This window comes from Aotus nancymaae, unplaced genomic scaffold, assembly GCF_030222135.1.
Source record: "Aotus nancymaae isolate 86718 unplaced genomic scaffold, 86718_ANA_hifiasm-v0.15.2.pri h1tg000058l, whole genome shotgun sequence".
Taxonomy (NCBI): Eukaryota; Metazoa; Chordata; class Mammalia; order Primates; family Aotidae; genus Aotus; species Aotus nancymaae.
The window spans coordinates 42,208,125-42,229,718 of record NW_026988472.1 but is presented as its reverse complement, the minus strand read 5'-3'; the positions used below and the strand labels follow the sequence as shown (position 1 = coordinate 42,229,718).

Below are 21,594 nucleotides of genomic sequence, written 5' to 3'. Positions count from 1 at the left end.
ATGCAAAGCAAATGAACACACTTTGTATTTATTCATATTTTCTATTCATTTGTTGACTGTCTGTCTCCCCCATCTAGAATGCAGACTCTCAGAGAGCAAGACTCTGCCTGTTTTGCTCCCTGCTGTCCCCTCAGAACAATCCCCGACAGAGAGCAGGGCAGGGGCTTAGACTATCAAGAAGCCACCTAAGGCCCAGAATTGACAAAGAAGGAACATGAGGTCAGAAAAGGCCAGGGTCAACTGGGTACAGTGGCTCATGCCTGTAATCTCGGCACTTTGGGAGGCCAAGGTGGGCAGATTACTTAGGTCAGGAGTTCGAGACCGGCCTGGCCAACATGGTGAAACCACGTCTCTACTAAAAATATAAAAATTAGCCAGGTTTGGTGGCATGTGCCTGTAATCCCAGCTACTTGGGAGGCTGAGGCAGGAGAATCACTTGATCCCAGGAGGCAGAGGTTGCAGTGAGCCGATATTGCACTATTGCACTCCAGCCTGGGCGACAACAGCGAGACTCGGATGGAGGGAGGGAGGGATCCATGGGACAAATCTGCCACCTTCTAAATCTGCGACCTTCTAGATTTGTCCCTGAGTCGAGGCATCTCAGTGGGCTGCAGCGCCTGATTCCTTCACCCTAACTCAGAGGGAGTGTCCTGGGCTAAGATCTGCCACTCCTTCTCATGGTGACTTCACAACCATAAACACAGGATTGGCCAGAGGGTGAGCGCCTACAGGACATCAGGCTACTAACCCACAGGACAACCCCATAACCCTCACTGTAAGGAAAAGTAGCAGTGGGGAGATTGGAGACTCCACAGTGGCCCTGAGCATGGTGGGCAGTAGGGAAGGAGACACACGATGGGACTAAATAGAGTGCTTGGTGATGAAGGAAGGCAGACGTGTGTCGCCCAAGCCTGTTGCCACAGACCCACATCCACCTTCACTGCAGTCCACCAATTCTCTCCACTAAACAAATGCCAAAGAGCATCACAGATGCTCCTCTGATAGATACATAAGAGGTACACAAAGGAAACAAAGAAGGGAGCAATCAATATATCAGCGACGCCAGAATAAAAGTCAATAAGCAGGAAACAGCTGAGTCCTGGGGGGCAGGGTGGTGGTGAAGGGGATTTCAGAAAGTTCCATATGGCTGGGACATAAAGAGAGGCTATGCTAGAGGGAAAGCTAAAGACCTGCAGACCATTCCATACCATTAAAATCATCTGAGGAACATTAGCCACATTTAGACAAAAACTTCAAAAGAAAACAATGGCCCCGATGAGCTTAGACCAGTACAACAAAACAAGGTATCCGGGTAACTACTCCAGGCTTCTATTTTGAAAATGGATCCTAAGAGGAGACAGTCTAAGAAGCTAATCAAAGAGCAGGTAATGGGGCAAATAAATGGTCTGCTGGCAGTAAAAGCCTATCCAATCGGCTCATAAACCCACCCAGCTGTCCACTGCACAGTGGGAAACAGCCTCTCCACAGTCCCCCTCCTGCCTGAATCCCCAGCTACAGGGCTGCCTCTCCCACATCAAGGTCCCATTTCCTCTGGTTTCCCTGGCACAGAAGCCCCGCTTCACAATTTGAACAAAAGCATTAAAAAGGCTCAACTGCTGGGCACGGTGGCTCAAGCCTGTAATCCCAGCACTTTGGGCATTCGAATCGGGTGGATTGCTTGAGCCCAGGAGTTGGAGACCAGCCTGGGTAATATAGCAACACCCCCATCTCTGCGAAAACACACACACACACACACACACACACACACACACACACAAATTAGCCAGGCGCAGTTGTATGCGCCTGTAGTCCCGCCTACTCTGGAGACTGAGGAGGGAATTGGAGGAGGTAAGCACAGTTACATATGGAGCCTTCTCCCAGCCTCTGCTACCCAGCCAGAATAGCAGCAAGTTTTCCTAGGGTGAGAAACATTTTCTGTAAAGGGTTGGATAGTAAAGATTCTAGCCTCTGCAGGCCATAGGATCTGAAACTCTGACACTGGACCACAAAAGCAGCCATAGACAATATGTAAACCAACTGGTGTGGATGTCTTCCAATAAAGCTTTATTTATAAAAACAGGCTGTGGGCCAAATTTAGAATATAATTTGCTGAATCTACAGTAGACTATTTGGCACCTGAACTTTCAAATCTGAGTTCACATCTTTACGGTAACAAACCTTTGGTGTTACCCCTCCTAGGTATCAAAAATCTAATAAAGTCATAATTAGGGTCAATAAACATGAGTCTTACCCAGAAAAGGAATCTTCTTTGTCCTTGCCCAAGAAATTGCCTGCAGTTTTCCCACTGTTCCTCTGACTCCGAAGCCTCCAGGCACAAGAATACCACTGAAATCCATACAAAATGAGAGTAAACTTGACTATTCATTATTTTTATTTTTAAAAATAGTGTTTTCAGCCATTCATGCAATGCTTGGTGTAATCACTAGTGACTATGCTCAAGCTCTATTTTCAGAATTAATTATATGACTTCACACCCTGAACTTTTTTTCTGAAATCTTCCCAATGTTATGAAGAAGTTGTAACAATTTCACACAACTGACCTTAATATATATTTTATGATAAGTCTTTGTGGCATCAGAGCTTACTAACTGGCAAACAATTCAATTAAGAATGCCACTGGGAAAAGAAACAATGAAAATAGGTTAAGGTTCTTTCAAAGCACTCTTATAAAAATGTTAAGATATCTTAGGTCATCAGAAAGAGTTAAATTGGAAAAATCAGCCTAAGATTTCAAATACTAATTAAATAGTGACAAATGAAAATTTCTTGGCTAGAAGACTTTAGAGACCTGGGCAAACACAACAGAAACAGTTCAACAGAAAACCCAGGAAGATCATTCTAACCTCATGATGCAATGCTGCCCCCAAGAGTTCTATCAATTAAAAATAAAACCTAAAATCTAAGACATGTGGAAAAGAAAATATAATCAAGAAAGGGCTGCTCTGTCCATGGAGTAGCCATTCTTTATTCCTTTACTTTCCTAATAAACTTGCTTTCACTTTACTCTATGGACCCACTCTGAACTCCTTCTTGAGTGAGATCCAAGAACCCTCTCTTGGGGTCTGGATTGGGATCCCTTTCTGGTAACATCTTTCTAGCGACCACAGAACGGACAATACTGAGAAAATCCCTGACCCAAAGGCTAACTCTGGGTATGTGGTGGGGTCTGGTAACAGCTTTCTAGCAAAACATGGAAGGGATAACACTGAAGAGGCCCCAGACCCAAAGGAAAATCATCTGTCTGCACCAATTGGCTGAGTTTGGGTAAGTGGGGTGCATATACCTGGGTAAAAGATGGGATTGGGTTAGAGGCCCAACTTAGGGGAGTTAAGAGTCTCTCCTAAGACAGAGAGGGTTAAAGGCTCCTTTCAATAAAAGGCAAAGATGCTTGACTGACCTTGAGTTTGAGGTACAACTTAGGAAGTTTAGAGTCCTTCCTAAGATTTAGGGGGTTAGAGGCCTCTCTCAGTAAAGTCCTTCTCTGCTAAGAATGGGTTTGGCACTATGGGATGTTAACTGCTATTCTCTTTGGATTAATCTGCCTTGCATTCTTTGCTGATAGTTATGGGTGACAGAACTAGGCACGTACAGGACCAAAAGGGGTAACTTGAGAGCTGATGAGACTGCTGGAAAAGATCCCTTCACGCCCGACAAGTGGCCGCCTGAACTTTTCAGTGTCGCTGCATTGGGTGCATCTTTCTCTGACCTCCCTGAGCTCTTTGACTTCCCCACTGTGCCTCAGGCAATGCTTTTCTCCCTCTCTCTCCTTTCCCTTTCTTATCTTTTCTATTACTCAGGGTGACTGTCTTGCTCAGAGACAAGTTGAAACTCCTGGTTGGAGGTTGGATTAATAATGATAGCGCCCAACCAGGGGCAAGTTTGAGCCTGGCCAGTGTGATATTGGGTGCTAGGCAGAGTGGCTAATGTCTATGTTTTATCACACGTATTTTGCTCTGGCCAGAACAGAAAAAGATAATTTTCCTTTGTGTTGTGGCTTGGCCCCCAGGGCTGTGGTGCAGCCAGCTGGGTACCTAGGGCTGCTCAAGGAAAGGGAACCCAGAAGCCCAGCATACTGACAAAACAGTAAGAATTTCTTACCAGTCAGACTTCTGGCCTCTCTCTCTCTCTGTGCAAATCAGTTGAATGAACGGTAAAAAAAAAATCACTGTTTATCTCCTCTGTAAAGTTTTGATTAACGGAAAAAGGATTTGTGAGGCTACTCTTAAGCTATAGTGAATCTGATATGCTTTATGTGTCTTTCTGTATTGTGCTGTCATAATGAGGGGTACACCTTAGGATAGAATGTTGGCCTAGGACCCCTGTAGGCTGTTCAAGCCACCCCAGCAAACTGGGCAATAACAAACTTAGCTGCAGGTCCTTGAAGAAAAACTGCATAAGGGTTCCCTCTCATCTTGCTTTATGTCCTTGGGAGCTTGACCTTGTAACCATGTGGCAGCACTTTCTCTTGGTCTTTGCCATCATAATGGCGGCCCAGACTCAGGGTTCAATTCCTAGCTTAGGGGATGAGCCTATCTGATTGACATTTGGGTGCTTACAACTACTGGATCTGCTTCTTTCTGTCTGTGCATTTATATGTGTTGTGTGTGTGATGTAAAAAAGAAAAAGCTTTAATTGGTTTAAAAATAGAAAGTGCTTAAATTAAATATTTTGTCAGAAAAGTAAAAATTGTAATGCCTTTTAGTTCACATAACTTTAGTAATTTTTGGGTAATAAAAACAGCTTTAAAGATTATTGGGAAAATAAAGACATTTGGACTAAATTATGCAGGTCAGATACTAGTTTTCTTCGATACTTTAACATCATAAACTGCCTCTTTGACTTTTGAAAATTGTTCAATTTACCTACTTTGGAACATCAGATTCTAGATAAGGCCTGGGGACATGTTGAAAGCCATGCCCTCTAGCTATGCTGGAAAAAGTCAGACCTTATCTAGTGTTCTAGGCTCCAAACCTAATACATAATTAAAATCGCTTACTAATCAGGTTTTTCACCAAAAGTAAAAGTTGCTAAGAGTTAACAGTGTAACCTGTAATTGGGACTACTGAAGAAACAGTTTACATGCAATTTGTATAAGGAAAGTGAAATGTGTTTTTAGTAAAAGATTAAAAGAAGGCATGGAAACGTGAATTTTTTTACATAGATTAAAAGGTTAAAGGATTGTTTTTTGGTTTTGTTTTCAGACAAAGTTTCACTATTGTTGCCCAGGCTGGAGTGCAATGGCGGGATCTCGGCTCACTGCAACCTCCCCCTCCCAGGTTCAAGCGATTCTCCTGCCTCAGCCTCCAAAGTAGCTGGGATTACAGGCATGCACCACCATACCCGGCTAATTTTATATTTTTAGTACAGATGGAGTTTCACCATGTTAGTCAGGCTGGTCTCGAACTCCTGAACTCTGGTGATCCACCTGCCTCAGCCTCCCAAAGTGCTGGGATTACAGGTGTGAGCCACCATGCCAGGCTAAAGGATTGTTTTAAGGTAGATAGGACAAAGCTGAAAGTTTGAGCAAGTTGTAGATTTGTGAAGGATTCATCTTATAAAAGAAAGTATGCAAGTGTACATTGGCTAAGGTTAAAGGCGTATTCAGGTTTTCTGTAAATTGAACATTGAAATAAAAGCACAACAGGTTTCTCTTAGAACACTGATCTTCTCTTTGACAAAAATTTGCAAATGGGCCAGGTGTGGTGGTTGATACGTGTAATCCCAGCACTTTGGGAGGCTGAGGTGGGCGGATCACTTGAGGTCAGGAGTTTGAGATCAGCCTGGTCAACATGAGAACCACGTGTCTACTAAAAATACAAAAAGTAGCCAGGTATGGCAGCACACGCCTGTAATCCCAGCTACTCAGGAGGCTGAGGAATGAGAATCACTTGAACCCAGGAGGTGGAGGTTGTGGTGAGCCAAGATCATGACACTGGACTCCAGCCTGGGCAACACAGCAAGAGACTCTGTCTCAAAAAATAAATAAATAAATAAACAAACTTGTAAAGGATTATAGAGGTTTGTAAAAATCTTACCTTATGGTCAAACTGATTAAAATTGGATAGATTTAGCTATAAGATTTTATTTAAAATTGGGTTTAACATCAATTTAATGCACTAATGCAATAGGGAAGTTTGGCTTATTTGGTATAAAAATCATACAAAAAGCACTGTCAAATATGAAATGGTGTTTGGCTTTCTTTGGGTTGTATTTGTATAAATGTGTTATTGGTATGTGTTCCAAAATTATGAGAAACTTCTATAATTCTAATACAACTTAGTGTATGTTATTAATAATTATCATTGTTATGTAAAACTGTTGTAAGCCACAGATGTAACAAATTCCTAGTCAATTGTGCCTTTAATAGTGGCTGCCTCAAAACATTTTGTCATCCACAGACAATTGTATTGTTTTGGTTCTCTTTAGAAGGTAGTTAATAATCAACTATAGAACTCTAACAGGTGTTCTTAAATGCAGGCTTCTGATAACTTTAGAGATTGTGACAGCAGATTGGATGAAAATCTTTCAGGATTCTCGTGGAGAGCTGAAATGTATATGACTATCAAGCAGAACAGGAGTTAGCTACATGGAATGAACTAATAGAAAATTAATCTTTTTGACTTTGCTTAAAATGTTGCTGATCCTTTTTATTTTATTTTTCAGAGTCAAAAAAACGGTTCTTTTGAGCTATACACAGCTTGTAACAATTGAGTACAGTATACTCCTATGAACAAAATTTGGAAAATATTTGTTTCTGTCTACCTCATTTGTCCAGAATTTGGAAACTATTTGTGAGTACTCTTGACTTACGGGAATACAGTTATTTGCAAAAGTGCAATAAGAATCTATTTTCTTTTGCAACAGGACACAATTGGAGAGAGAAACTGGTTATATTACCAAGGCTTTTACTGGAATGGTGTGCTTTCCTTTAAAGAATCAAACTTAAATTGTAAAGCCAATACTTAAAATTGCCGAAACTTAAATTGCAAGCCCCTTGGGAAAACTGGCCTCATACCTTGTCTACACAGTCCCTGTACAGGGTTTCTGACCTGTGGTAACTAAAGAATGTCACTTTCTGACAGGTCCAGGAGCCTCAAGTTATCTTGGCACCTCAAAAGGAGAGGAATTTACCCAGTTCATAGGTATTTGAGGGTACAAACGTATGGCAGGGCTCGGCTTTTTTTTTTTTTTTTTTTTGAGACGGAGTTTCGCTCGTTACCCAGGCTGGAGTGCAATGGCGCGATCTCGGCTCACCGCAACCTCCGCCTCCGGGGTTCAGGCAATTCTCCTGCCTCAGCCTCCTGAGTAGCTGGGATTACAGGCACACGCCACCATGCCCAGCTAATTTTTCGCATTAATAGAGACGGGGTTTCACCATGTTGACCAAGATGGTCTTGATCTCTTGACCTCGTGATCCACCCGCCTCAGCCTCCCAAAGTGCTGGGATTACAGGCTTGAGCCACCACGCCCGGCAGGGCTCGACTTTAAAAATGGTCTTATTGGAGATTCCTTACAGAATAAAGTTCCATCAAAGTCAATTTTAAAAGCCTATGTGAAAAATAATTATCCTTGCTGCACTTTATACAAATAATCAGGCCAAGTATAATAAAGCAAATCGTTCTTATTATGATTTGTCTTTAGTGAAAATAGGAAACTGGAGAGAGAAAAAATTATGTTTCAAGAACTATGGTATACTTGTTATTATTATAGATTCTAATCTCATTGGTTGTTTTTGAAGTTTTTTTCTGCAATTTAGACTGACCTTGCTTATTCCTATGAAACAATCAGTGATCTCTGACTGCAGCTCAGAAAAAAACAAGAGGGATGGGTAATGTAAAAATTGGGATCAGTATTCTAATTCTGGATATGTATTGGAATCAGCTAGCAATCGCATATCAGCTTGGTTCCAACAGTTGCCCAGTTCATGGTAAGCCTTCTAATTTAGTTTACTTGGGATAATTTTCTGCTTTACTGTTGTGGAATATATTGCTGTTGTACTCTTTGTATAGGAATGCAGAATAAGTTTATTCAATGTTTTCTTAAATTAAACATTTATCAACTTTCCAGATATCACCTTTTGTCAGAACTCAGAGTTGTGAATGGCCCTCGCCACCTGACACTTTCTGACTCTACCCCAATACAAGAAACTCTAATAATTAGGCAGGAATGTCATTGCCCCTATTCAACACAAAGAAGTTACAGAAGATGGATCTTCATCCCTCTGCAATCCTTAGTATTGAGGGTTCTCTTATAAAAGGGAGAGGGGAAATGTTGAACCAGAGCAACTCCATCTTAGATAGGGGCTGAGTAGAATAAGGCTGAGACCTACTGGGCTGCATTCCCAGATGGTTAGGCATTCTAAGTCACAGGATGAAATAGGAGGTCAGCAAAAGACACAGGTCATAAAGACTTTGCTGATAAAACAGGTTGCAGTAAAGAAGACAGCTAAAACCCACCAAAACAAAGATGGCAATGAGAGTGACCTCTGGTCATCCTCTCTGCTACACTCCCACCAGCGCCATGACAGTTTACAAATGCCATGGCAACATTAGGAAGTTACCTTATATGGTCTAAAAAGGGGGATGCATGTATAATTCATCCCTTGTTTAGCATATAACCAAGAAATAACCATAAAAGTGGGCAACAGCGGCCCTCAGGGCCGCTCTGCCTATGGAGTAGCCATTCTTTCATTCCTTTACTTTCCTAATAAACTTAATTTCACTTTTTAAAAAGAGAGAGAGAGAGAAAGGCTGTCATTCTTATACTTGAACTTTGTATATGTGACATTCATCTCTGCATCTTTCAGGAGAATCAACACATTTTCCCTCCAGTACAGTATCCCCATCCTCCCCAAATAAAACCATTTCTGGCCGGGCGCGGTGGCTCAAGCCTGTAATCCCAGCACTTTGGGAGGCCGAGGCGGGTGGATCATGAGGTCGAGAGATCGAGACCATCCTGGTCAACATTGTGAAACCCCGTCTCTACTAATACAAAAAAATTAGCTGGGCACGGTGGCGCGTGCCTGTAATCCCAGCTACTCAGGAGGCTGAGGCAGGAGAATTGCCTGAACCCAGGAGGCGGAGGTTGCGGTGAGCCAAGATCGCGCCATTGCACTCCAGCCTGGGTAACAAGAGCGAGACTCCGTCTCAAAAAAAAAAAAAAAAACCATTTCTATGCACATGCCACCAGCATTAACATGGCACATTTAAAATCAATGCAGTATGCACATGGCACAACCACCTGCGAAGACCACAAATACTCCAAACTACCTTTCAAAATATATGAAAATTAGCAATTAGGGTAAACTGAATCATTACAAAAAAGTACAATGGTGCTGTCCTAACTGGTGTGCACGGGCTGTGGTACTCACTCAGCTTTGCATAGCTTCTGCCAAGCTTCATGGTATCTCACAGGGTCCTCGGCTTCAGTGACCGCCTCCAGATCAATGGAGTCTATGTACTAAAAAACATCCAACAGATTAAAGGAATTTTTAAGAAAAATAAACACTCAAAAATACTAGAGCCATCTAATACTATGACACATTATTCAATAATTACTTATTGTGCAAACATTGTACTGGGCACTGGGGATAGAAAAACACAGCCTCTGTTTTGTGGCTCTTATAATCTAGCAGAAAGATTACAAAACCAGATAAACAGGCATCCACACTATACTGTGATAATGGCTATGACAGACAAAGAAGAGAACAATGCAGAAGTAACTAGGGGTCGACTGTGTGAGGTGGCACATGCCTGTAGCCCCAGCTACTCATGAAGCTGAGGCGGGAGGATCCTTTGAGCCTGGGAGGTCCAGGCTACAATGATCCCCGATCATGACACTGCAGTCCAGCCTGGGTCACAGAGTAAGACCCTGTCTCAAAAAAAAAAAAATAAGAGCAACTAGGAGGTCACTAGAACTGGACACTGGAGGAAATACAGGAAGGATCGACATCAAAGAAGAGCTCTGGGGAGGTAACGTTCAAGAAGCCAGCCCAGAGGAGAGCAGAAGCAGGATGCGCACGTGTGTGATGAGAAGCAGCAGGGAGGGCATGCAGGAGACAAAGAGAGGAGGGGAAAAGGGTATGAAATCTCCAGCAGGCCAGGCGCAGTGGCTCACGCCTGTAATCCCAGCAGTTTGGGAGGCCCAGGCGGGCGGATCACCTGAGGTTAGGAGTTTGAGACCAGCCTGACCAACATGGCAAAACCCCATCTCTATTAAAACTACAAAATTATGTAATCCCAGCACTTTGGGAGGCCGAGGCGGGTGGATCACGAGGTCAAGAGATCGAGACCATCCTAGTCAACATGGTGAAACCCCGTCTCTACTAAAAATACAAAAAATTAGCTGGGCATGGTGGCGTGTGCCTGTAATCCCAGCTACTCAGGAGGCTGAGGCAGGAGAATTGCCTGAACACAGGAGGCGGAGGTTGCGGTGAGCCGAGATCGCGCCATTGCACTCCAGCCTGGGTAACAAGAGCGAAACTCCATCTCAAAAAAAAAAAAAAAAAACTACAAAATTAGTTAGGCGTGGTGGTGCACACCTGTAATCTCAGTTACTCAGGGAGGCTGAGGCAGGAGAATCGCATGAACCCAGGAGGCGGAGGTTGCAGTGAGCCAAGACCTCGCCACTGCACTCAAGCCTGGGCAACAGAGCGAGACTCTGTCTCAAAAAATGAAAAATAAATTTATTTTTATTTAATAAAAATAAAAAGGGCCCTCCAGCAAAGGAACCGTTTATATAAAACCTCAGAGGAAAAAGAGAGAAAGTGGTGACTGTGAGACCCTCAAAAAAAGCCCCACCCAGCAAGAGGACAGACCTGATTAGTTGAAGGAAGGCAAGGGACACAGAGCTTAAACTTGAAGCCACTTGCAATGGGTTGAATGTCTGTGTTCCCGCAAAATTCCTATGTTGAAATCCTAACTCTCAAAGGAATGGTATTATGAGGTGGGGTCTTTGGGACATGATTTAGGTTAAGAGGGCAGAGCACATAAGAATAAGATTAGTGCCCCTATAAAAGAGGCCCCAACGACCTCCCTCACCCCTTCTACCACATAGGGATATAACCAGAGGTTAGTCCTCTGCACCCAGAAGAGGGCCCTCACAAGAACCTAGCCACACGCTGGCACCCTGATCTTGGACTTCCAGCCTCCAGAACTGTGAGAGAGAAATGGCAGTTGTTGGTAATCCACCTGGTCTATGGTACTTTGTTACAGCAGCCTGAACAGACTGAGGCACCACTGAAAGATCTTAAGTAAAGGGATGACAGGAACAGAGAGAGATTTTACAAAGATCACTCTGGTAGAGTGTGACAAAGGCAGGAAAGACTGGCAGCTGGAAACCAGCCAGGAAGCCGCTGTAGCAAACCAGGAGAGTTAGACAGACGCAGCCCAAACTTGGAAGATGACAAGGCCACAATTCTAGCAGTACTTAGGAGAAGCTAATGTCAATGAATCATCACGTGTACAAATTCCAATATATATAACAGTCCCTCTCTATCTATATCAGTTTAGTATTTCTTCTGTAAAAATGACGATCCTCGCCAAGCGTGGTGGCTCACATCTATAATCCCAGCACTTTGGGAGGTCAAGGCAGGCGGATCACTTCAGGCCAGGAATTCAAGACCAGCCTGGCCAACATGGCAAAACCCTGTCTCTACTAAAAATACAAAAATTAGGTGTGGTGGCGGGCACCTGTAATCCCAGCTACTCAGGAGGCTAAGGCACAAGAATTGCTTGAACCCAGGAGGTGGAGGTTGCAGTGAGCCAAGACTGTGCCACTGCATTCCACCCTGGGAGACAGAGCGAGACCCTGTCTCCAAAAAAAAAAAACTATCCAGGCCAGGCATGGTGGCTCATGCCTGTAATCCCAGCACTTTGGGAGGCCGAGGCGGGTGGATCATGACGTCAAGAGATCAAGACCATCCTGGTCAACATGGTGAAACCCCGTCTCTACTAAAAAAATACGAAAACTAGCTGGGCATGGTGGTGTGCACCTGTAGTCCCAGCTACTCAGAAGGCTGAGGCAGGAGAATTGCTCGAACCCGGGAGGCGAAGGTTGCAGTGAGCCGAGATTGCACCACTGCACTCCAACCTGGCGCCTGGTGACAGAGCAAGACTCTCTGTCTCAAAAAAAAAAAAAAAAAAAAACTATCCAAATAAACCTTAAGATACAAATTTTTAAAGGCTTTATAAAATGTGTATGTCATGGCAATTTTTCCATTGTCGTTTTCTTTTTTTATATAATGGGGCGGGCGACTTGGAGGAGTGGAAGGAAGGGTAAGTGAACTATTCCTTAGAAATCCAAAAATAAAAAGAGATTAGGGGCCAGGCGTGGTGGCTCATGCCTGCAATCCTAGCACTTTAGGAGGCTACGGCGGGAGGAATTGCTTGAGGAGTTCGAGACCAGCCTGGGCAACAGAGACAGACCCCCTCTCTATAAAAATTAAAAATAATAATAAAATACAATAAAAATTTTAAAAAGTAATTAGGAAAGAAGGAGGCTAAAAAGAGGAGTGAGAAAAGGCAGCTAGGTCCTAAGCCGGTGTCAAAGTAGAAGTCGTTAAATTTCTTTAACATATAAATGGATCTTTTTACTCATTATACAAAGTTTTTACCACTTAAGTCAAGATGATGAGGCTTGCTTAAACCATGATATACCCATATTGAATATCATTAAATATAAATGTGAAATAGATGTATAAATATACGTATCCAACTGGTAACAAGTGGGATTTCAGGGAACAGAAATCTGCTTTCTGCATTTTACATTTATGCTTTGTTTATTTTGTTTCGTTTTGGTTTTTGGAGACAGGATCTCAATCTGTCATCCAGGCTGGAGTGCAGTGGTGCAATTATAGCTCACTGCAGTATCAAACTCCTGGCTCAAGCGATCTTCCTGCCTCAGCCTCCCAATTAGCTGAGACTGCAGGTGCATGCCACCATGCCTGGCTAACTTTTTTAATTTTTTGTAGCAATGAGTCTCCCATTGTTGCCCAGGCTGGCCTTCAACTCCTGGGCTCAAGCAATCCACCTGCCTTAGCCTCCCAAAGGGCTGGGATTACAGGCGTGAGCTACTTCGCCTGGCTTATGCTTTGTTTAAATGTTTTACTCCAAACATGAACCACTTCCATTCTCATATGGAAGAATATACTCAAGCTACATAAGATAACTACACGTCTGTTATCCCACAATACTGAGTTTTCAAAACAAATAATCACTGTTTGCTAGATATCATTCTTCCAAGTTAAAAGGGGAATATAGTATTTTAAAAATCTAGATTCTGTTCCAATGCTAAAGGGAAAAAAATGTTCTATTATTTTCTTGTTAGGCAATTACAATGTATTTAAAGGAGCATGACAAGTATGCTCATTCATTTGGATATGCAAAGCCTAATTTCAGAAATGTGCCTTAAATCTACATGTAGAAAACAGTTTCTACAGGCTGGGTGCAGTGGCTCATGCCAGTAATCCCAGAAATTTGAGAGGCCAAGTGTAGCAGATCACCTGAGGTCAGGAGTTTGAGACCAGCCTGGCCAACATGGTGAAACCCCATCTCTATTAAAAATGCAAAAATTAGCTGGGCATGGTGATGGGAGCCTGTAATCCCAGATACTCGGGAGGCTGAGGCACAAGAGTTGCTTGAACAGTGAAGACAGAGGTTGTAGTGGGCCAAGATGGTGCCATTGCACTCTAGCCTGGGTGGGAGAGGAAGACTCCCTCTCAAAAAAGAAAAGAGTTTACACTGCAAGCCTGGCTGCTGCCCTTGAAAAGGCCTGCTACAAGATCGGGCCTTGGCTAGCTTCTGGAAACTCTGATTTTGGGAGGGTTCCCATCATTCAAAGAACTGATAGAAGAGACTCACTGTGCTCAAAGTGTCTGTACAGACAAAATGGTTTCTGCTAAGCATGCTTTCCTTCTGGGAGGCTCGCATTTTGGGACATGCTAAGCAGAGGGTGCCTATGTGCCAGCCCCCAATAAAAACCCTGGGCTCCAAGTCTTCAATGAGCTTCCTTAGTAAATGGCAGTTTACATGCATTATCACAACTCACTGGACTCCACCAGGGGAGGGCTCTTAGAAGCCTGTGCCTGGTTACCCCCAGACTTCACCCTGCACGATTTTCCCCTGGCTGATTTTGCTTTGCATTCTCTGGCTGTAATAAATCTTAGCTATGAGTATAACTATATGCTGAGTCCTGTGAGTTCTTCTGGTGAATCATAGGTCCTGGAGGTGATCTCAGGGACCCTTTAACAAAACTTGCCTCTCTGGAACATGTGCTATTGGCATGAATTACTGAGAGAGCCAAAAGACCAGGCCAGGACTTACCATCAGATTCAGCTTGTGGTTGATGGCCAGGGCTGAGTGTTCCAGGGCTTTGAACACAGAGGCGTAGCAATCTCTGAGCTTGGTGTATTTGCCAACCAGGGCTATGGAGCATGTTTTCTGTAGCCTTTCATACCTGGGAAGGAAAACAAACTCAAAGGTTATATGCACGTAACAGAACATCACAAACAGAACAATGGCAGCTGCTGCTCTTATTCCAAGGCACTTCCGAAAGCCTTAGGAGCAGCTATCATCCCAGCTACTCAGGAGGCTGAGGCAAGAGAATCACTTAAGCCCAGGAGTTTGAGATCAGGCTGAGCAACATAGTGAGATCCCATCTCTACAAAAAATACAAAAATTAACCCGGTGTGGCGGTGCATGCCTATAGTCCCAGTCCCAGCTATTCAGGAGGCTGAGGTGGGAGGATCACTTGAACCCAGGAGTTCGAGGCTTCAGTGAGCTGTGATCACACCACTGCCCTCCAGCCTGGGCGACAGAGTGAGACAGTGTCTCAAAAAACAAAGAAATTCCAGTGTTGGCTTACATAAGCAGGTACAGATAAAAATTCAAGCACATCAAAGAAAAAGTTAAACACCTTAAAAGTAAAAATTGAAAACCTATCCCAATGTCATAAACATGAGCTGTTCTTAAATTAGTTAATACGGTGACATTGTATAAGAAAATGCATTCTGCTTGTAAGTAGGAAACATTCCAATATTAACTTTGTAAGGTGACACTGTGTAAGAAAATGCATTCAAAGTGTCTACATTTAAAATGGTTACATTCCCAGCTGGCCCACAAGAGTCTGGTTATTCATGGCATGCCTGAAGAATAGTGCTAAGAGAATAATTTAAAACATTACTAGCCATTTAGATCATTTTTATGAGAAAAATTCCATTCTACAGAAGATACTCAATCACATTTTACCATTAGAGACACAATCTTTAATGCTGCTTTTGTCAAGAAATCTGTTCAAAGAACCATGAAAAATATCTGGTCTGGTATTAGGTATGTGGAATGTCATCTTGGAGCTGAAGATGTTTTAGGGCTTTGAAGCAAACCCTTCCCCAAACACCTTAGAAAAATGTTACCATGATGACAAATATCCATCTTCAATATTAACATCTGCAAAGAGTGGCCAGGCGTGGTGGTTCACACCTGTAATCCCAGCACTTTGGGAGGGTGAGGCAGGTGGATCACCTGAGGTCAGGAGTTCGAGACAAGCCTGGCCAACATGGTGAAACCTCATCTCCACTAAAAATACAAAAATTAGCCAGGCATGGTGGCATACAGCTGTAGTCCCAGCTACTCGGGAGGCTGAGGCAGGAGAATTGCTTGAACCTGGGAGGCAGAGGTTGCAGTGAGCTGAGATCACGCCACTGCCCTACATCCTGGGCCACAGAGCGAGACTCTGTATCCAGAAAACACATACACACAGACACATCTGCAGAGTGTACGAGAGAAACTTGACCACAAACAGGCTATGTGCGGGAAAAATGCACAAGAAGCTAAGAAGTCAAAACTGACAGGGTAGATAACTTTCTAGAAAGGTGACTAAAAGCAAACCCTTGAACTCGCTACTTTATTTTATGTTGCTCTCTGGAGGTTCCATAGCTGTCTGTACCTGACACCACATCTCCATAGAGTATGTAGGTAACGGGCCGGGCGCAATGGCTCACTCCTGTAATCTCAACACTTTGAGAGGCCAAGGCAGGCAGATCACTTGAGATCAGGAGTTCAAGACCAGCCTGGCCAACATGGTGAAACCCCGTCTCTACTAAAAATACAAAAATTAGCCTGGTGTGGTGGCACACGCCTGTAGTCCCAGCTACTGAGGAGACTGAAGAAGGAGAAGCACCTGAACCCAGGAAGCAGAGTTTGCTGTGAGCCAAGATGGCGCCACTGCACTCCAGCCTGGGTGATAGAGCCAGACTCTGTCTCAAAAAAAAGGGATGCACGTAGGCCAAGCGCGGTGGCTCATACCTATAATCCCAGCACTTTGGGAGGCTGAGGCGGGTGGATCACGAGGTCAGGAGTTCAAGACCAGCCTGGCCAACATGGTAAAACCCCATCTCTATGAGCTGGTGGGGGTGGTGCCCACCTGTAATCCCAGCTACTCAGGAGGCCGAGGCTGGAGAATCGCTTGAACCCAGGCGGCAGAGGTTGCAGTGAGCCAAGATCACGCCACTGCACTCCAGCCTGGGTGATTGGAGTCAGACTTAGTCTCAAAAAATAAAATAAAACAAAAAGGATGCAGGTAACAGAAATCAGGATGACACTACACCAAGTGGCAGAGATGTCAGAGGCAGGCACAGCTGCATTGCAGCACAGCAGGTTGGGCCTCACCCCCTTCTCCCTCCTCCATAGACGGAAGGGACAATGTCAGCTCTGGCCCCGGAAGGAAGCAGCACTGGAGTCAGTATCACAGGTTCCTCTTTCTGCTCATTCATGGCTGGTCTTCTCAGGGGAGGAGTCACTGGGCAGCAGGTGGGACAGGTGAGGCCACTGAGTCACGCCTACCAGGGAGCTCTCATTCCCCCTTGGACCTGTACTTCCAAGAGCAACCAAATGTCTCCCTCATGCACCCCACTCAGCCAGCCATCAGCCATCACCGAATGTGAGGCGAGCATCTGATACTACTTCAAGCTGCTGCGGGAGGGGGAGGGGGAGGGGGAGTCCTCTTTGCAGGGCCACCCCCAACAGGCAGTTCTCAGGAGAGATGAAGAGGAGGAAGTAGAGAAGTGTGCCCACCTTGACTTCGGGTCCCAAGCAAGCTAGCCCCTGTTTAATCAGGGACCCCTGGCCGCTGAGCAGCACTGGGCCTCCATGATAGAGGCTGTTCCTTTGGCCTCTGTTTGCCTCCTTGCACCTCTCCACAGCCTGTACTGAGAGGACTGAAGCTAAAGAATGCACACTCCACACCAGTTAACAACGTTACCACCAACGTGACGCAGAGCGACCCATGAACAATGACAGTATCTCCTTTGCTGGAAGACTGTCAACAATTTATTGTGCATTCTTAAATAAATAAAAGAGTATACTTGGATTGTTTGTACTGCAAAGAAAGGATAAAGACTTGAGGTGATGGATATCCCATTTACCCTGATGTGATTATTACACATTATATGCCTGTACCAAGTATCTGATGTGCCCCACAAATATATACACCTACTATGTACCCACAAAAATGAAAAATTAAAAAGACTGTAGTGAGTTGAATGGTGGCCCCTCCCAAAGAAAGTTGTCCACAAAAACCTGTGAATGTGACCTCATTTGGGGAAAGGGTCTTTGCAGACATAAGTGAGGCTCTTCAGATGAAATCACCCTGGATTAAGGCCTGTCTTACATCCAATGACAAGCATCCTTACAAAAGAAGAGAAGGGAAGAAGACAGAAGTAAGAAGGTGATGTGAAGATGCAGGCCAAAGGCTGGGCATGCTGGCTCATGCCTTTAATCCCAACACTTTAGGAGGCTGAAGCAGGTGGATTGCTTGAGCTCAGGAGTTTGAGACCAGGCTGGGTAACATGGTGAAACCGTGTCTCTACAAAAAATACAAAAGTTAGCCAAACATGGTGACGTGCACCTGTAGTCCCAGCTACCTAGGAGGCTGAGGCAGGAGGATCACTTGAGCCCAGGAGTTTGAGGTCACATTGAGCCCTGGTTGTGCCACTGCACTCCAGCCTGGGTGACAGAGTGAGACCCTGCCTCAAAAAAAAAAAAAAAGGAAATAAAAGATGGAGGCCACGATTGGAGTGACATGGCCACAAGTCAAGGAACACCGCTGACTGCTGGCAGCCACCAAAACCCAGGAGAAAGGGTATGGCAGAGATTCTCCTTCAGAGCCTCCAGAAAGAACCTACCCTGTGGATGTGTTGATTTTGCACTTCTGACCTCCAGGACTGTGAGAGAATAAATTTCTGTTGTGTTTTTTTAAGCTACCCAGTTTGTGGTCATTGTTATGGCAGCCCCCAGGAAACTAATACAAAGACCAAACACTTGGCTTTAAAAAGCACAGAAGTGGGGCCAGGCGCAGTGGCTCACACCTGTAATCCCAGCACTTTGGGAGGCTGAAGCAAGCGGATCACAATGTCAGGAGATGGAGGCCGTCCTGGCCAACATGGTGAAACCCCGTCTCTACTAAAAATACAAAAATTAGCTGGGCGTGGTGGCGCACGCCTGTAATCCCAGCTACTTGGGAGGCTGAAGCAGGAGAATCGCTTGAACTCGGGAGGCGGAGGTTGCAGTGAGCCAGGATCGTGCCATTGCACTCCAGTCTGGCGACGGAGTAAGACTCTGTCTCAAAAAAAGAAAAAAAAATTGCAGAAGTGGCCAGGCACATGGCTTATACCTGTAATCCCAACACTTTGAGAGGCCAAGGCAGGACGATCACTTGAGCAAGATGGCAAAACCCCATCTCTACAAAAAGTACAAAAATCAGTTGGGCATGGTAGAGCACATCTGTGGTCCCAGCTACTAAGGATCGCTTGAGCCCAGGAGGTCGAGGCTGCAGTGAGCTGAGATTGCACCACTGCACTCCAGCCTGGGCAACAAGTAAGACCCTGTGCCAAAAAAAAAAGAGAAAGAAAGAAAAAGAAAAAAAGCATAGCCGCATAGAGTATAACTTAGAGCTATTTCCAATAAAATAGTTAAAATATTAAAACTTCTAGTGCTTAAAGTGGATCAGCCCCAACTACTTAGAAAATTTTTGTGAAATGACTGGCACTTTAAGGACTCTAGAGAGCAGGGGTTTTAGAGAATCTAAGCTCAGAAACTGCTCTTTTTTCCTGATTCCACTTGCCCCAGAAAGTCTAAAGCATTTTTTTTCATTGTAAATGAAAGGGTAAGAGAACCTCAATCTGATTAGTCCTCTACCAGGGTCAGTGATTTTGTCACCATCAAATCGTTTTAATTATGGTTACCAACAACAGCAACCAATATTTATTATAGCACCTGACTCGATGGTAAGGCCTTACAGGGTTTTCTCATAATTGCCACTAGGTAGGCACTGGTATCCCCCTGTTATAGATAGATGGGAGAACAAGCGAGAGAAGTTAAGTAATTACCCAAACTCACACAGCTGATAGGAGGAACCAGGATGTCAATCCGGAACCTACATATGTAACAGCTGCACCTACTGGCGCTGACCTAAGCTGCCCAAATAGTCCCATCTCAACTACATTTAGTAACAGAAAGCAGGACCGGGCACGGTGGCTCACACCTGTAATCCCAGCACTTTGGGAGGCTTAGGCCGGCAGATCACCTGAGGTCAGAAGTTCGAGACCAGCCTGGCCAACATGGTAAAACCCCATGTCTACTAAAAATACAAAAAAATTAGCTGGACGTGGTGGGGGGGCGCCTGTAATCCCAGCTACTTAGGAGGCTGAGGCAGGAGAATCACTTGAACCCAGGAAGCAGAGGTTGTAGTGAGCCGAGATCACGCCACTGCACTCCAGCCTGGGCAACAGAGCATCACTCCGTCTCAAAAAAACAAAAGAAAGAAAGAAAACAAGTGACAGGGACTTAATTTCCCTTTTTTTTAAGAGACAGTGTTTCGCTACGTTGCTTGGGCTGGCCTCCAACTCCTGGGCTCAAGTGATCCTCTCACCTCAGCCTCCCGAGTAGTTGAGACTACAGGTACGTGCCACTGCACCCAGCTTAATTTTCATATACCTTCAAATTAGAGAAACTTTGCTCAGATTAATATGGTTGTCTGAAAGCTAGAATCTATCAAGAGTTTTAATAATGATGCTGAATAGTTAATGACTGCAGGATGAAACAAACATAGCACAGCCACAACTTCCCATTCAAAAGGATTTTCTTCAGGAAAAGTTAGCCAAATCTTAAAAACAAGCAAAACAAAAAAGCAGAACAAAAAACCTGCAACATTTAAAACTAAACAGTTTTAAGGCCGGGCACAGTGGCTCACGCCTGTAATCCCAGCATTTTGGGAGGCCAAGGTGGGCAGATCGCTTGAGCCTAGGAGTTCAAGACCAGCCTGGGTAACATGGAAAAATCCTGTCTCTACAAAAAAAATACAAGACTTAGCCGAGTGTGGTGGTGCATGCTTCTAATCTCAGCTACTCGGGAGGCTGAAGTGGGAGGATGACTCAAGCCCAGGAGGCTGTGGAGATGGCACCACTGCACTCCAGCCTGGGCAACAGAGTGAGACTCTCGAAATAGAAAAAAAAAGAAAAACTTTAAAATACTCAGAAACTAAAAAATGAACTAGTAAATAAATCGAAATCCTTCCAGAATTAAAAACAAAAAAAATCCTTCCAGAATTCAAATTCCTTTAATTCGCTTTGGTTTATGTATAACAACAAAATTGAAGGCTCCAGAAATCTTCAGATAATACAGCAAAGCACCATAACAGTGAGCTCCATCTTTAGACATATCGAGACCAAAATGTGCACACATGCAGAACGCCAAATATGACACAGCCTTTCAAGTAGGTCTCAGTTCTACTCCCAAACTCAAGAATTATTGAAGATTATACAAGTAATTCCTTTCGCTTACCTCTCAGCCATATTTCTCCACTTGAAAAGCAAATTACTTGAAGAATCACGAATGGGCAGGTGCAATCTCTCCTTAAAATGTTTCACGATGCCTTGTTCCTCCAAAAGCACGGGAACTCGGTATGTGGAAGAAACATCATGGATACATATAACCTACGTGATGATGAGAAATCACCATACTTAGTCAAATCGACTCAAATATGCCACAAGAATGAGACAAAATTCGGGAGAGACTGGCAGTTTATTTATACTGATATCACACACACACACACACACACACACACACACACACACACACACGAAAAACCAGCAACCAAACCTAGCATCAGAATTTGCACAAGGTTAGCTTTATTTAGTTAGAAAACTCTAACCCCAGAACTTTGGGAGGCCGAGATGGGCAGATCACCTGAAGTCAGGAGTTCGAGAACGGCCTGACCAGCACGGCGAAACCCCATGTCAACTAAAAATACAAAAATTAGCCGGGCGTGGTGACATGCACCTATAATCCCAGCAACTCAGGAGGCTGAGGCAGGAGGATCGTTTGAACCTGGGAGGCAGAGGTTGCAGTGAACCAACATCGCACCATTGCACTCCAGCTCCAGCAACAAGAGCGAAACTCCATCTCAAAAAAAAAAAAAAAGAAGAAGTGTACACAAAACAATTGGACAGATCAGGTGTGGTGGCTCACGCCTGTAATCCCAACACTTTGGGAAGCCAAGGCAGGTGGATCACCTGAGTTC

The 21,594-nt window shown here is 44.3% G+C and overlaps 1 protein-coding gene across 11 annotated transcripts in view; it reads right to left on the bottom strand.

The window, feature by feature from the left end:
* Window positions 1-21,594, bottom strand: part of CTPS2 (CTP synthase 2) — a 215,600-nt gene that overhangs the window by 170,222 nt on the left and 23,784 nt on the right. For all 11 annotated transcript variants that reach the window (XM_021674807.2, XM_021674812.2, XM_064364501.1 and 8 more), the window contains 4 exons: window positions 20,856-21,007; window positions 14,343-14,475; window positions 9,392-9,480; window positions 2,252-2,346 (listed from right to left, as the gene is read on the bottom strand). In XM_021674807.2, the coding sequence (XP_021530482.1) occupies window positions 2,252-2,346; window positions 9,392-9,480; window positions 14,343-14,475; window positions 20,856-21,007 (469 nt within the window). The remainder of the gene's footprint in view (window positions 1-2,251; window positions 2,347-9,391; window positions 9,481-14,342; window positions 14,476-20,855; window positions 21,008-21,594) is intronic.